We start from the raw sequence: 16,683 nt of genomic DNA, 5'->3' as shown, positions 1-16,683 counted from the left end.
AGAAGGCCCCCTTAAGTTTCTTGAAACATTGGGAATCAAATTACAGAACAAAGATCCATTGTGGACCACATGCAAGTGGTTTACATGGTTGTTGAATTTTGGAATTGTCAGGTGAAAATGATTAAGTACTCTAATAATAGATTAGTCAGTCAGTAAATGAGTCAGTCAGTAACACATAATCCAGACACTTATTAATGTCTCAGAGTATCCCTTAATCAGTACATAAATTAGCCTTGACACTCTGATAATCCACTATTGGTATATTGGACCTTATTAATATGGACACTTTAGTATACCTAGACACTTGAGGTCCCTAATTATCTCTTAGCACATACAACCTCTGAACTGTCCTTGGCACCTTGATGAATACTATTGGTGGATCCCAAGATATTTCACATTGTACATCATAGAAAGAAAAATTATGAAACAAAGAGCTAGTGTATTGATACCTACATTTCAGAATGGGTCATTCACCAGTGAGTGGCTTCTTCTGTAGTTCCATATCTAGTATCATCAATATAGGGGACTGTATGGCCGTGAAACAGGAGAGAGGCCATGGATATCCATTGAGGATACTGTAGTAGAGCAGAGTGCACTTCTAATAGGTGAGTACCGAGTGCTCTATTTCTGTGATGGAGCTTAATTCTCTAATAAAGTAGTCAGCTTACTGTGTCTTTTGTCCAGATAGAACTATTTATTATTTATATTAATTATTTTATCAGGTGCTAAAAATCCATCACTAGAAGTAGTCATAATGAATGGACTATCGATGAATATTCATATTGGACTGACTGCCTTCTACCAACCTACCACTAGTAGACACAAGATCCTCATTGAAGATGGAATCTTTCCTTCTGACTATGTATGTAGTGTGTGTGTGTGGGTGCGTGCGTGCGTGTGTACGTGTGTGTGTGAAGTGAGGTAGCATAGCCAAGTGGCTTGAGCATTGGCTTGGTAGTTGAAAGGTTTCAAGTTTTATGCCAATTTTGGTGTTGTAGTCATTTCCTTTAGCAAGAAACTTTACTCATGTTGCTCCAGTCTACCCAGCTGTTTAAATTGGAACCTGGTGGCCTAGTGTCAACTGGGGAGGCAGCCCACCCAGCTGTAACATCAATGGGTACCTGGGAAACAAATGCCCAACTGTTCTTATCTCACTTAGTGGGTTCTGCGACCTCTCCCCATGAGACCTGGACAGTTCTCCTATGGGTTACTATCCCTGCCCCAGGAGGATTTGTCTGCACAAGGCCCAAGCGTTTGAGTGGTTTACAGGCATCCCAGTGCTGGTTCACTGGGTAGCAATAGTTGTGTTTTGCATGGCTGCTGTAGGCTTTGCTTTGTGTGTGTGTGTGTGAAGAAAGTTTACTCACATTGCTCCAGTCTACCCAGCTGAATATTGAGTACCTGGTGGCCTGCTGTCAACTGGGAAGCAGCCCAACCCAGCTGTAACATCAATGGGTAATTAATAGGTACTGTTGTAGGTGAATATATGGTAGACTGTACTGTAACTATATTGAAGTAACATTATGAGTCTATGACAAACACAGTTGTGGTACATCAGAACATGGCTGCAGAAAGGAGATATCAGCACTAAATTCATGTAATGACATCTTCATATCCTTCCAGTCTGGGTTGTTTGGATGTACAACACAAGACCATAGCTGGTTAGTAGAATTGCTAGGGACACTATAGGGATGGTCTCCAAGATCTTAAACATTTCTCCAAGTTCTTTGTACATTTAGCAAGTTTGCAGATTCAAAAGCTGAGCTGTGGCCTCCACATGTTTGTTTTGTTATCGATGACTTTCACACTTTTGAAACGATTGGCTCTGAGATGGCAACACTTTCTGACTTAACAACTGTAAAGTCTCCTTCATTAGTTATGGAGGTTGTGAAGCTGGTAGTACATCTGAAATACACTTCATATTGAAACTTGAGATACAACTATGGTGGATATACAGGGGATTGGCCAATAGTTTATTATTTTATGATACACAAACTTACATGTAGACAACATCATTTCTACAAGTGTTAATAGGTAGTTGTAGTCATGGACAATACAATGTAACATGATAACTTCACTTCGATGTTAAAAGTTTCAAATAGACAGTCACACACACTTTCACCTTTGAAGGGAAGCATAAGATGTTTTCGTGTCAGGTTGTTTCCTATGGAGTTATATTATGTACAAGTACACAGAAAACTTTGGAATTTTCAACTAGAGTAGGGACCATAGCACATCGATAAAAAGTACTGAAACAAGCTGGAGTAGTGCACGATATTAAATCACAGTAAAACAATAAGACAATAAGAAGTGTTATATCCCTACTGTGCATTTCCATTATGGTACATATCTTGAGCACAGTTATTGAGTTACGCTTGTCTGAAGGCATCAGTCAGTCAGTTGCTCAGTCAGTTAGTAGAAAATTTCATTTAAAAAATTTTGTTTTTTAAATCCGTAGAAACTTGTTGGAAGCATTTCGGGTCAATCTGAAAGCTTGTTTGGGCATAGTTTTACCTAACCAATATTGCCTCATCGTTGTCAGGGAAAATTGAGGCTGGTTTTGGGTGATGTTATCTTGTGGGCCATGCCTACTCCTTTGTGGTCCCTCTATACAGTACTATTGTACTGTATGATGACACTAGATTTAGGTCATTGTTTAGGTGTCCAGGTTATGCAGGTGAGCTCATCTCACATAGTGTCCACATAATAACTAACATTGTGTATGTTATAGACAATGCTCCACAAGTATCATTAGTGCGTAATAATTATAAGAAGTAAAAATAATAGTACTGGGTGTAAGCCTTGCAAACTTTGATAATGCATAAGCAATGTAGTCACCACATTACAGCAAAAACACTATTGTTTGTTTCACTATAATATGTACATGTCAGGAAAAACACCCATCTGTAATTCTCATACAGATTGAAAGTGTTTTGGTCTAAAAATTGGAAACTACCACCAGCTAAGTTCTGGACTCGGTGTCTGACATGGAGACACATTTAGCGTTGGACCAGTATATCTCTCTTTAATGTACATTTATGTAGACCTGTTCACTAAATTTATTTTTGGATATAAGGAGCAGTACAAACTGATCTGTTTACTACAAATATTGCTTCTCTAAAAACATCATGTCGTCTAAGAGTTAAAAGTGTGTAAATTTCTTTTTGAAACTTTTATCATCAAAGCAAGTTATCATGTTATATATGGTATGTTTTGACTTTGTTTATCACTGGTGCTACATGGTAACACTTGTAGAAGTGATGTTGTAAACAGAGGGACAAGTTCAGTTGAACTATAAATATCAAGTTATTGGACAGTGTACCCACCACAGTTGTCCATCAAGGTACAAGAAGATTGGCAAGTTGTGATCTCAATATGAAGTGTGACGGGATTATCAGTTGCTGTGCTCTAGCCATTGTACTTCTCTCAGTTGTGACTTCTACAAACGGTACAAGTGTACTACATGTATACAAGTACACTATAGTGTTACTATTGTACTATTTCAGGTGCACTACCAGCTTCACTTGATGTGAAGACCTCCATAACTACTAAAGGAGACTTTGGAGTTGTTAACGAGTCAGAAAGTGTCGCCATCTTAGCCATCTTCAGAGCCAATCGTTATACCATCAAGAGAAGTGTGAAACTCATCGATGATGTACTCTATGTGGAGACCAGAGGAACAGCCTTCAGATCTGTCAACTTGCTTAATGAACTGCAGTATGGTCTACTTCGTAATGTAAGTGGCTATGAAGGCATCAGACGGTTCAAAGAACTTGGAGAAAAGTTCCCTATCTTGGAGACCATCCCCAGTGTCTATACCAATTCTGCTAACCTGCCATGGTCTTGTGTCGTACACCCAACCAACCCAGACTGGAAGGATATGAAGATGTCATTACATGGATTTGGTGCTGATATCTCCTTTCTGCAGCCATGTTCTGATGTACCAGGACTGTGCCTTCCATAGCACTCCTACCAGCTGATTGCTGAGTGACTATTTTGACTGTTCTAGTTATATATATTTGTGTACACATTTATCATACATGTACAAGTGGTTTATTCACTGAATCTACCTTGTGTATATGTACACCTGGATGTATCTGGTATGCATGTAGTAGAATAATACAGTAGTAGTCGAGTTTGGGAGATATAACTATCGTGTCAATACAGCTAATCTATGGAACACCCAACCTGGGAATTGCATGTATTTGCTGTTAGGCTACTCCACTAAACCTGAAATTGTGCATGTGTATAGGGCTGTATATGAATGATTATGGCAAAGATAGTGATTTTGTCATTATCAAGATATGTCAGTACAATAGTAGATCACTGTTACCAACACACTTCAGTAGTAGTGAATATATAATAGTTTGAAATGTTTACCATGGATGACACACACTAAGACAAATGTCTTAGAACAACCATCATGGCTTTGTTTATAGCCACACAGATACCAGCAAAACAAGTGGCCAAATATTCTTTAATGTTTTCAGTACAACTATAGCAATAGAAGCCATAGAGGGATACTGTGTTCTAAAGTCTGATCATGACACTAGCTGTAGGACATGGACTATCAGTACACCCATCAATACCTATACAGCAAAAGGATGGTAAACCATATCATACACTTATCTTGTATTATATATTATTATCATTTTATGGAAGATGGACAGTACTGTCTTTGTTAGAGGTGCTGGGGTCATTGTGGAACTTCTGGTTCCACAACATTGAGACCTGGACAATCCTGCGGGTTTCTATTTCTGCGCTAGGAAGATTTCCTGCACAAGACCCAAGTGCCTGAGTAGTGCACAGACAACCCAGTGCTGGCAGGAATAGCTGTGTTTCACATGGCTTTGCTGTGTATCTGTCTTTGTGTCTGTCTGTCTGTCTGTATCTCCAGTCTACCCCACATTTAAGTGGGACAAGGTGGTCTAGTGTGAACTGGGGCTCAGCTGTAACATCAATGGTGACCCAGGGAAGCAATTACCAACTGTCCATGTCTAACTAACATAATGGATGAAGATCCAGGTGGGACTTCAGGTGCCCACACCTTCACCTACGAGACTTGGTATAGCGTTCTGTGGGTTACTAGTCCTGTGGTTTGTGTGTGCATGCGTGTGTGTGTGTGTGTGTGCGTGCGTGCGTGCGTGCGTGTACATAATGTGTACATTTCCTAATCATCACTTTAGTATGCTGTCCAGTCTCAGATTCAGTTACATGGACATGATCCAGCACAATCTCTGATTATAGTCAAGCCTCGTGAGGTATGCTATAGTGTGTTGTACTCATAAAAGTGTGTCCTTGTATGGAAACTGTATGATAAGAATGTATATAGTGATGTATTGCTAACATTTTTGGGTAAGTGACTTTACTCAGATACAGCAACAAAACTGTCTTGATCATTTTCAGAATGTTATAATGTGATGTTGCTTGAATACAACATAACACACCTTGATAGTCAACTCATCGATTTTTGGCACCAATAAGTGTTGTGGAGTTGTTGTGATTAAAGCTTAATATCTTGTAAACAATGTATCCTATTAGTAAACTGTTTGGACCATAGGAAAAAATCTTTAACTTCTTTGGAATTGTCAGACAATGGAGTACAGTGGAGCCTTGATTATATTAACTGAGCACAATATTATCCGAACACCAAGTTGACTGCTCAATTAGGGCATTTTGTCAACAAGGTATGCTTTATTAGAGTAGTTGAGCAAAGCTCAGTATATAATTGTATGGAAGTTTGATTTTACATACTATTTGATTTATATGAACACCTTTTCCCCCCAATTAGTTTGATAATTGAGGTCCACTGTAATAGATTCTATAACTCATGCTTCGTTGTACCACACATGTGCTTCTATTAGGGTGAAGAGACTCTCAGAACAGAAGACATAGTGGCTAAAATTATGGAGGAAGGTGACTCTATTGCTTTGGTCTATATCCCAGGTGAGATGTTGATATTTAATGAAATACTACAAATTAATATGTAGGTATTCAGTTCATCACTGGACAGGCATTTGATATGAAAACAATTACAGAAGCTGCCCACTCTAAGGTAAGCGTGTTATTAAGCACAATGTGCATTGTACATTTGGAGGACAGATAATTTCATGTTACTAGTGCAACCGAAAGCTAATATATTTTTAGAAGGCCACCTCTATTTTATATAATTAATTCAGTGTAGCTGATTTACAAATCCTACTGTATACTTCATCTAAACTGTAATTATATTGCTCAACATCTAATCATGTTAAAAGACAATCGTGGCTTACGTAAAGCAGCTAACATTACTAGCTATTGTTTTAAGATAATTGTTCCTGAAATTACTCTAATGGAATGCATTCTTAATATAAAGTGTTCTACACACTTTCATTTACAATCTTGATGTGTTTGTTCTATTAGAGTGTTTTGTCAACATCTCTAATATACTCTCTGTTACATAATGGGTTCCAGTGTGTATAAAATGAATTTATGCTGTTGATGTTTTCTCATTCAGGGCTGCTATATTGGCACAGACCTGGCTCATGCCATAGGAAATGTTGAACTACACTTAACTGACTGGGGAGTTGACTTTGCTATTTGGTGTAACTACAAGTATGTGTGTGCCAGTCCTGGAGGTGTGTCCGGATTCTACGTTCACCAAAAGCATGCTTACAACTTTGATCTTCCAAGGTGTGTAATTGCTTGTACAGTGCGTACTTCTGTGGTCATCTGAATATGTGACCAAATTTGTGAAAGAGGCCTTCCACACACGTCCTATTTACCAACTTTGACAACTCCTATTTCAGAATGGAAAAGGCCATCAACTTGAAGTTTGGTGGGTATAAGGCTGTTCTAACAAATCTGGTCACAAGCTTTCCAAAATGGTATTGAAATTGTATTCAGTAAAGCTAACATGATTACTCTGCTTTAATTATTTAGTGTGTACTGCCTAGGGCTGAGCGATACTACCGTTTTAGCGATATATCGCGATATTTTGAAAGTATCGATATCGCGATATTTTGTTATTATTACTATCATGATACCATGCCTGTACATTACTGTCATTAAAAAGCCATTTGTTATGCTGTACCAGGCTCAAGAATCCTTGTAAGTCATAACCTGGTTACCCCTGCAGAGAGGTGTGAACACCATAACATAACTTCAAAGCATGTGTTACAATAACTGTTACCTGTAAACAAGGTTGACAGTGGCTAGTTTGATGCTACTTTGAAGACTTCCTGCAGGAACACTGAGGAATACACTATGTAGCACCAGCTATGATTGACATATTTGTAAGTATCGTCAACTATTCAGTATCGTGAATAGTGGCTTTAGTATCGATCGTGATACTAAAATGGCAGTATCGCTCAGCCCTAGTACTGCCTTGTTTGGAATAATCCCAAGTGGTTCAGTGTGATTTATTTCAAGCTGTACCATGTTGTACTGAACCTTAAGAGAGACTTGTAACTTACATTCTGTGACCTGTTTAGGAATATACAATGCTAACATAATTATTATGATGTGTGCTTGTTCCTACTGTATTTTTTAGGATGGTTGGGTGGTGGGCACATAAAAGAGAAACAAGATTTAATTTGGATAATTGTAAGTGTAAATGACTGACTAGCATATTGTTTGTACGAGTGTCCATGTGTATGGTATCAGTGAAAATTCAAGGTTGAAATTAGGGCTGCAGTGATTCTAGTATCAATATCTGCTCTGTTTTCGAGGTAAGGGGTCATCCATTATTTTCAGCCTTTACGCAAGAGTACAAAGAGTATGCTAGGGGGAGGGGGTTAAGTCACACGTACACTTATAAAATGATGAATAATCGTTGTGTATATACTGTACATAGTATCAACATTTATACAGTATGCTTTGTGAAGGAGGGAGGGGGTTAGAAAAAAGAGTACTCTTTGTACGTTTGCATAAAGACTGAAAATTATGGATGGTCCCTAATGGAATTGACCATTATATTGCTGCAGATGCTAATTCTTATCATGTGTGAGTGTAATATAAGACGACTGCTTTTATTATTGTTTATTTCACTGGTGCAGTGGATGCCTGAAAGCATCAAACATAGATCTAATACACCTGTAACTATTCCAGCAAAATTACTGATCTATCCTAAAACTTCACTCAAAATACACATTCGACAAAAGCAATGATATACTCCATTAGAACAGTCAATAACTCTAATAGACTAACGTCATGATTGTGTGATTTTTGCTGTTTTTGTGAGCACCACAACATACATTTCTTCTGAAGCCATAGTAGCAAACAAGAATACTCGACTAGTTGCTGAACTGGTTTGCATTTCTGTGACTTCTTTCTTCAAATAGGTAAACCTTGGTTTCATCGCTACTTTATCATATACAACTAACATGTAAAAACTTCTGCAAAAATGCATCAAGCAAATTATATGTACAGTTTTACTAACAAATGTGTGCAGCTATACTAATGAAGTAGATACTTCAAGGTACATCAATGCTTGTGCTTGCAGATACTTCCCCGGTAAATACTTGGTACTTGCAGTATCGGTAAAAAGTTGAATCAGTCACTATTTAAATGCTTTTGTGTTAGTTTAATCCCAGATGAGTAAATATGTATTGCCTATAAAGCTGAGGTATATACTGTAGGCTCTGTTCAATTATCTAAGAATACATTACCAGTTGACCAAATACTTTAATAGAACATCCACTTCTGTTGTTAGTTGACTCTCCATGGTGTCTTCTTCTGTGTAGGTCTAGATCTGCGGCCAGGAGCAGGTGGATTTGCTATAACAACTCTTCCAGCACTAGAAACAGTTACACTAATTGCTGCCCTAAAGGTTAGTGTTAATGAATATATATGTACCTGCTACGAAGACTCTAAATAAGGGCATGATTTGTTGCTGTTGCATGATTTATTGGAACTTCTCATTCAGTAATGTTACTGGACTCTACCATACCACACTATTTAAATGGACTTCACCAATCACAATGAACCTTGGCTAAAGGTATGTAGAATCAAGTTCCTTCAGTATGATTCAAAACACTTCAAATTTTGAATCTTTATTTAGAAGAGTTTTCTGCTGCCTGACTGACTGACTGACTGACTTACTCACTAATGCCTTCAGACAAGTGTAACTCAATAACGGCTAAGGCTATGGCTTTGATTTTTAGCTACTCAATTTGTGACAGGTGCCTTTTGGTATACCGCAGTATGTACAATGCACACATCATGGACTTACCCATGTCCTTCTTTGTATCTTATTTATTTTTGTTGACAGTGCAAGGTGTCAATTTGTGGTAGCTTGGCTTCCTTTATGTTTATAGTGGAAATTCTCTGTATTTCCATAGTGAATGCAGAGGAGCTTCACTTCATTCGTAGTACTGTGTAACAGGCTGAACATACGTGAAGTGGAATGGCTACTTTCACTTTTCAGTAAGTGATAGTTGGGGTACATATTCAGATAAAAGCAATAAGTCTAGTGTCATTCTTTCAGTATATGAGCTGGTTCACCAGTCATTACAAAAAGTAAACAAATTAGTAGAAGGTAAACTTGGGATTTTAAGTTGGATTAGGAGCATAGCCATAAAAAGTAGTGAAACAATGGAGGTCACTTACACTTGCAGATGTCTTAGTGGACCTTCAATCCCTTAGACTGAAATAAGGATTGACTTTCCACTAGTATATATGCTAGTATAGTCGACTATCTGCTTGGATAATGTCACTCTAATATTCACCTTGGATTTCACACGTTTTTATGAGAGAGACAGTTAGACAGTACTTCACAATTGTTTCATTCTCACATGGCTCAATACAATGGTCTTGACACTTTTACATCCTGATAGTTTGTTCAGGTTTTGCTTCCTTACCAATGCAAAGCAATGAAATTTACAAATTAACTAATTCATGAAATATGGGATACTTTAAATTCCAATATTTATTGGCCAGCTGGACAAGTAATGATAACATAGCATTTGTTCAAATTAAATATTGTACATGGTTGAATACTTGCTTATTTCGACAGTGCAAACTGCAAGGACACCTGTTTTTTAAATGTATCACAGCATCAACTTGTTACAACAACAATACCTTAAGAGGACACAATAAATTAACTTTACTAAGTATTACAACCACTTGCCTGCTCTAAGCAATCTGTACAGGAATCTGATTACATAATGTGGTTAACCAACTAATCCTCCACAGTTTACACATGGTAACTGTATTGGCACATGGTTTAGGTAATTAGCCACATAAAGTGTTGTTGATTAGATGATGTCATAGATCAATACAAACCCACAAGTCATTGTTACAAAGCATGCTATAAAATGATACTGTGTGTCTACTGTATCTATGTGAGTGCCTCTGGAGACATGAAATTTCTTTAACAATTTTTGGAAAGTCTACTCACTTTCAAAGAGGGGACTTAAGTTAACAATTTTTAAAGATACAAACTGTGTAATATGACCAGTTCCTGAAGGTGTTCTAGTTTCCATAGTGATTAATAAAGAAAAAGTACCTGTAAGCTAGCATCCTCACAGGTTGTATTGTATTTAGAAAATGTGCATCTGTGTGGCTGGAGTAAAAATATCGCTGATAAAGTCTAGCATTCTAATCATGGAGTCATGTAGGTGGTACAAAATGACCAGTAAATTGAGTGGAACCTGTAGCTTGTAGGTGGCTGATTCTTATCTGATCCTTTCATGGTATTGTCTCTTTACTACATGAGAGATTGTTTTCCTATGTATTTGGTTGCTGCGTAACTCCCATGTCATGCATGCAATGGCACAGGAAATAATTCTGAAAATATCCTGCTGTCATCTTCAAGGAGTAAATATGTAATACCTGCTGTTTAATCCAAGAAAGTTATGCAGGTCAGCCAGGTGTTCAGGTAGTACTGAGTTACGGACTGGTCCCCACTGTTACCAAAGTAATACAATAATTCCTGTACAGGGAAAATGGCACATAGAATGACTTTGACTTGAACATCACAACACACTTACTGTCTGAGCTGTCTTACAGTGTAATCTATTTATTGAAGTTCAGAAAAAACTTCCTATTCTAACAAAGTTATGTAGTGTTACAGGCCCGTAGCCAGGGGGGGTTCGGGGGGTTCTGAAGAACCGCCCTCTTGGAAAAAAGGTCCACAATTTCAGTAAAAGGTCCACAATTTTAGCAAAAAGGTCCACAATTTTAGTATACAAGTCCAAATTTTCAGGAGCAAAAGTCCATTAGCTACAGTTTACTAGATACCACTATAATAAGAAGCTAAAATAAGTGCTCCGAGTAACTCATTCAGTGCTTGCATTAAATGCAATGCAAGATCGAGATACTCTAATAGAGCAGTCAACCACTCTAATAGAACAATCACTCTAATAGAACAGTCACAATTACATTTTCTTTTAAAAGCTACTTAATTTACATGTAGATTGTCTAAACCGAGCTTTCATTAAAATATAAGATTTTGGTGGACAAGCCCCTCCATGCAGAGCCCACGAATAGCATCCATGCTTCAACTCCATGCAATGTGTAAATTTCATTGTTTAAGACACCCTTTGTTCTGCTACACTGCCCCTGTTGATCATGGCAGGGTGCTCAATCTTTCCCATTCTTATTCATTGTGACATTCCAATATATTATATTTAGACACATGTATGTGCAGATGGTATAATTACAGTAGCAGTAGAGATACTTTTCCAGATATCATTCATACAGCTGGTCTTCAGTTTACCTAATTTTTATTGACTGAAATGCCACTAAATTCAACCTTTTAGTATGTTTTCAAAAAATTTTCTGGGGGGGCATGCCCCCAGACCCCCCTAGATTGGGTGTGCTTCGCACACCCAGTCTCAGTACCTTTATTAATCATCATGCAAGTAAAGGTCCACTTTTGGTCAAAAAGAACCCCCCTTTCAAAATTCCTGGCTACGGGCCTGTGTTATAATAGTAGACTGGCATAGCACATAAATATGATTATTTTGTGTACTTTGTGAGAAAACCATCAAAATTGCTACATGGCCTGTGCTCCCAATGACTCTTTATATACGTAGTGCCATTGACCTTTGGTAATGTTTGTGGCCATAATATCATTATTTTTGTGTTAATCTCTCTGAGGTTTTATTTAGGTCTTGTTGAAAGAAACAACTCGGCTTTTTATTTGGTGATTTTATTTCAAAATTATAAATTGTTTGCATTTTGTAATGGAATTCTATAAAGTTACCTGCCCATTGGTATTTTACTCTAGGGCAGATAAATTCAAAGTTTTTTATGTTATGATTTGATCATAACTTTGGACTAGAGTACGATTTATTGATTTCAAACAAAAGTCAAGTTGTTCTTAGATTAATGTCTTTAATTTATATAATATTTTAACAGTATAAATTAAGGAGATACTGTAGACTCTGGTTATTAGGCACATGCGCTTATAATTTTTCGAGGAATTATTTGTGAAATTTACTATGCTTTTGGGGCAAGCCTGAGCAAGCCCCAGTATTGTCAAGTGGCCATGGTACGTATGTCGTGTGAACAAAAATTCCCTAAAGAAACCTGAAAGCCCCACACTTGGTAGTTGAAATGGTACGTATGTCGCGTGCACAAAAATTTCCTATACAAATCGGAAAGTCTCCACACTTGGTAGTGGTCCCAGAGCTACCTCACATGCACAGTAGCACCCGCACGCACATGGAAAGAGATGAGAGATTAAGGAGAAGAAGAGAACGTGATAGAGAAAGAAAAGCCCAAGAACCACGAAATGAAAGAGATGCAAGGTTTATCACTAAGGCCATGACAAATTAATCTAATGTTTCACGGTGGTGGGTCAGTGCTTTGCCAAACTTGAAAACAAAATAAAAATCACATGATCTGATTGGCTAAAAAGAGTGATAAAAGACTCTAAACATATTAATAATGAATCAGTGATTGGCGTAGTGGTTGGTAGCGATGGAGAACTTAAAGAATAAAAGTGAGGAAAATGGAAGTCTGAGACGGAAGTCCCTCTTTGCTGCATTTTTAGCACTGTCATCCGTAAGATTGATATACCTCTAATAGAGCAGTCACATTTACTGAGTCATATTAAAATTGATGATCCAAATGTAATACAAAGAATTCAGCATTTTCACAGAACTCTTTCTGACTTATACAATGTATTCTGTGATGTGTGTAAGGAGCATTTTCCTACAATTAACTCTAATGACTAGGGATATGTCATCATTGTCGTGCTGATTCACTATTGCTAAAGCTGTTTTCTCAGGAAAATAACATGGACCCTGGTTCAGTCCCTATTGAACTCTGTGATTATTTCATAAATTTATTATTTCAGTTTTAGCAGGAAAGTCTTGTTTTATTCAATATTGTCACAATGACACATCGAATTAATTACATTCATATACAACCTTAGATTCTTAAATAAAATTCCTAACCTACTCTAGGCATTTATACATGAACCACTGTCATAATATAATAATCTTTTCATGCATGGGTTGTCTCAGGCTGAAGAAATGCTGATGTCCAGAGTACTTCCAATAATGTCCATTTATCATCTTCCTCATGATCAATACGGCTATAGTGGACACATACTTAATACACCTCAGGATGTTACATCATTTATTAACAGCTTGCCAAGGTGTCCAGCTACTTTAGCTGTAATTATAGTTAGGAGAGAAGGAGTAGCACAATCTCACAGAGATTTTAGAGTCCGCAGATTAGTAGTGCTTACAGCACTACAGTGGTTAATTACAAACAACACTTATTACCATGATGTGACCATTAATCATGATGCATTGACGCTATTACCAGACGACAGTGACCTCACCAATCTCATTCCTGTACATATATCTTCTGATCAACTGCAAGAAATTCCGCTACAACAGGATAATGATCCTCACATGTACAGAACCCAGCCTGAGCATCAAACCTGCAACCTTTTGATTAGCACGTTCTTAATTTCATATAGCCACATATTAAGTATGCACACAAAACGCACAGTTTACCTTCAGTTGATAACTGCTATTTTAGAAATATTTGATATTTGATGTATTAACAAAATCACTAATTTTTGTATACCATTAGCTATTTTCACCAGTGTAATTATGAGATCACTAACATTGCTAAGTTTACTCAACTTAAGCTATATGCAATCAAACATCAAATAAGACATAGCTCAGGCTCGCCCGCACATGCTTTAGCATCTGTCTAGTTAAGCTCATGTGCTTATAAATTACGGTAAGGAATTTCTGCTAGGAGGGCATTAGTTGTGCCCACTACAGTTGTCAAGCGATTTGAACACCAGTATATAGTTTGCTTCAGTCGTGGAAACGGAAATCTTTAGAATTCAGGTAGCTACAGCTATCGTTGTTACAGATGGCAGTATCTGCTAGACACAGGCCTGGTGAGGCATCGAGTGTGCTGTGACATGTCTGATTCATTCTGACAATTTTTGTTGCAATTCTATGTAGTACGAGGTTGCAGAGACGATTTCAACCATATGCGCTTAACAATCAGGTGTCTAGCACAAGTCTACCATATGCGCTTAAGAAGCAATATGCGCCTAATAACCGGAGTCTACAGTAAAGGTAAAAGTGATGAATATTCTGACTGCTAAGGTCACCAAAAGTCAAATCTGCTATGGCACTATATCAAAAAATTGAATGTACAATTGATATAAAGTTTTATGCTTTTCTCACAAATGACCCACTCTACTACAATACACCTTCAATAGTGCACAAACTTCCAAAAAATGGAGACCTCCGTGGAAATGCCACGGAAGCATTTCTGTATGTGTTAAGTGTAATTATAGTAATAATTGCAATTTTCATCTCTGCAACTGACTTCTATACAGATCTTCAAACAATTTGACATGAAGACGTTTAGGAAGAAATCTCATCTCCTTACTGGTTACTGTGAACTGTTATTAAAGAACTTGTCACCAGAACAAGGTAATCAGGAACCACTAGCCAAGAGAAAGAAAACTGATGGTGTGTGTTGCATGTTTTTGTCCCTATTTACGATAATATATGTTTACAGTATGTCAGATCATTTGCTCATCCACTATAACTAACAGACTGTGGTCACATGTACTATAATTGTATTGCATTCTGTATACCAACAGTTCACATAGTAACACCTAGTGACCCGGAGCAACGTGGCTGCTGCCTGGGTGTGAGGTTCTCATGTTCTGGAGATGAAGTATGTAAGAAAATGTTGGAAAGAGGAATAGCAGTAAGTGACATGTGCACGCAGTAGAAATAATGTTCACACTATATATACATAATCTGATTCAACATGTTAAGAAATGCTTACCATATGTAACACGTTCGCACCTCAGATCAAACAAATTGCAGAGGGTACATACCTCTTTACAGGGAGACAACTGTATATTGGTGTACTTTGTGTTTGCAATGCATCCCAGGAAAGTGTTGCACTTCAAAAGAGCAAGCCACTTCAAGCTGCTTCAATGTGGCTATAATACAGCCCGTTTCATTTTATAAATATTCAGGCAAAAATTGTTTGTGGGAGTTACTGTAGTAAATGCTCATGTGATCACTGCCATGAGTTTCAAGTTCTGGTACAAGAAGTGCTGAGACGCATTATTTGCTATCCTTGCCATTCTTGTAGTTGAGAAGTAATAGTTTAAGGTGAGAACTGGTGTTATGACGTATTCACAAATGTTTTTGATTGTGGGCTACACCCACATTACAGATAATACGAAATAATCACTCTAGAATAAAGCTTACCTCCCTAAGTCTTTAAGAATACATGACAATACTGTTTAACGGATAACAGTCTTTAAACATTGGTACTTTCACATACATTTCCAATTTCCATGACTCTGTCCATTCATATGAACACCTGCTGCTGATCTATAATGCCTGCTATGGAAGTGTTACATATATTTATTAGCTGTATCATAGGCACTTGGATCTCATGTTGTATGTATGCCCTCAGTCCTTAGGTCTGCATCCTTCAGGCTTTGGGGTCAGGAAAATCCCTTTGGCCCATGTTACAATGGTTACATAATTATAAATTATACTTCATTTTAGAAATATTTGTGAGGAACGTAAATAATATTATGTACTTTCTTCCTATTTGTTTTTTGTTTTTTTCTCGTGCACTATACTGTATATTGCGTGGTGTACTGTTACATATTATCATACAGGTAGGCAGTGACAATGAAGGGACCCCCCCACTTTTATTGTTGTTTTATGCTTGTAGCAATATTGATATATATACTAAAAGTACACTCAAGCTCTCTACAATGTACTTCCAATAGAAACATAGTGTTAATAGTCTAAATTGCTAGACATTTTGGGGCATGCCTTCAAACACGCCAGAATGAAATCTATGTCTGTTGTATGCATCAAACTCTACTTATAATCTACAGTTACATGTGTGTTTTTCTCAATAACAGTTGCAATGTTTTCGAAGGATAGTCAGGATCACTCCATCACCACTCTACAACATGTTTAGTGAAGTGCTACATTTCTATACTACTTTAGTGGAAGTGTTGAATGACATTGAGTAGTAATGCACTTCTTGGCTATAACTGCTTCACTATATACAATATCAGAGAATTGCTTGTTGTCAGATGTGTATAGTTTGTTGTGTTATAATATAGTCATGTTTGTAAAATACCAACAAGAACTTTAACAATGAGTATCATGTGTATGCAGTATGCACAAAGAGCAATGATGTTGTGTTGACTACTGATTGTTTTGCAGC

The 16,683-nt window shown here is 37.4% G+C and overlaps 2 protein-coding genes across 3 annotated transcripts in view; both read left to right on the top strand.

The window, feature by feature from the left end:
- Positions 1 to 16,683, top strand: part of LOC136239742 (kynureninase-like) — a 22,019-nt gene extending 5,336 nt beyond the window's left edge. The window contains exons 3-13 of one of the 2 annotated variants that reach the window (XM_066030478.1): positions 523 to 605; positions 723 to 862; positions 5,187 to 5,261; positions 5,865 to 5,946; positions 5,991 to 6,055; positions 6,497 to 6,672; positions 7,532 to 7,584; positions 8,724 to 8,809; positions 14,804 to 14,900; positions 15,074 to 15,183; positions 16,373 to 16,683. In XM_066030478.1, coding sequence (XP_065886550.1) covers positions 523 to 605; positions 723 to 862; positions 5,187 to 5,261; positions 5,865 to 5,946; positions 5,991 to 6,055; positions 6,497 to 6,672; positions 7,532 to 7,584; positions 8,724 to 8,809; positions 14,804 to 14,900; positions 15,074 to 15,183; positions 16,373 to 16,486 — 1,081 coding nt within the window. In that variant the 3' untranslated portion in view covers positions 16,487 to 16,683. Of the gene's footprint in view, positions 1 to 522; positions 606 to 722; positions 863 to 5,186; positions 5,262 to 5,864; positions 5,947 to 5,990; positions 6,056 to 6,496; positions 6,673 to 7,531; positions 7,585 to 8,723; positions 8,810 to 14,803; positions 14,940 to 15,073; positions 15,184 to 16,372 lie in introns of both variants that reach the window. The other variant, XM_066030472.1, reaches the window with a different exon arrangement.
- Positions 2,939 to 4,125, top strand: LOC136239834 (uncharacterized). The gene is made up of 2 exons (XM_066030587.1): positions 2,939 to 3,448; positions 3,507 to 4,125. The coding sequence occupies exons 1-2, from the start codon at positions 3,376 to 3,378 to the stop codon at positions 3,962 to 3,964; spliced, it is 531 nt and encodes a 176-aa protein (XP_065886659.1). The 5' UTR covers positions 2,939 to 3,375; the 3' UTR covers positions 3,965 to 4,125.

Source organism: Dysidea avara, chromosome 1 (genome assembly GCF_963678975.1).
Source record: "Dysidea avara chromosome 1, odDysAvar1.4, whole genome shotgun sequence".
In the NCBI taxonomy this organism is placed as follows: Eukaryota; Metazoa; Porifera; class Demospongiae; order Dictyoceratida; family Dysideidae; genus Dysidea; species Dysidea avara.
This window is presented reverse-complemented; position numbering and strand designations above follow the sequence as displayed.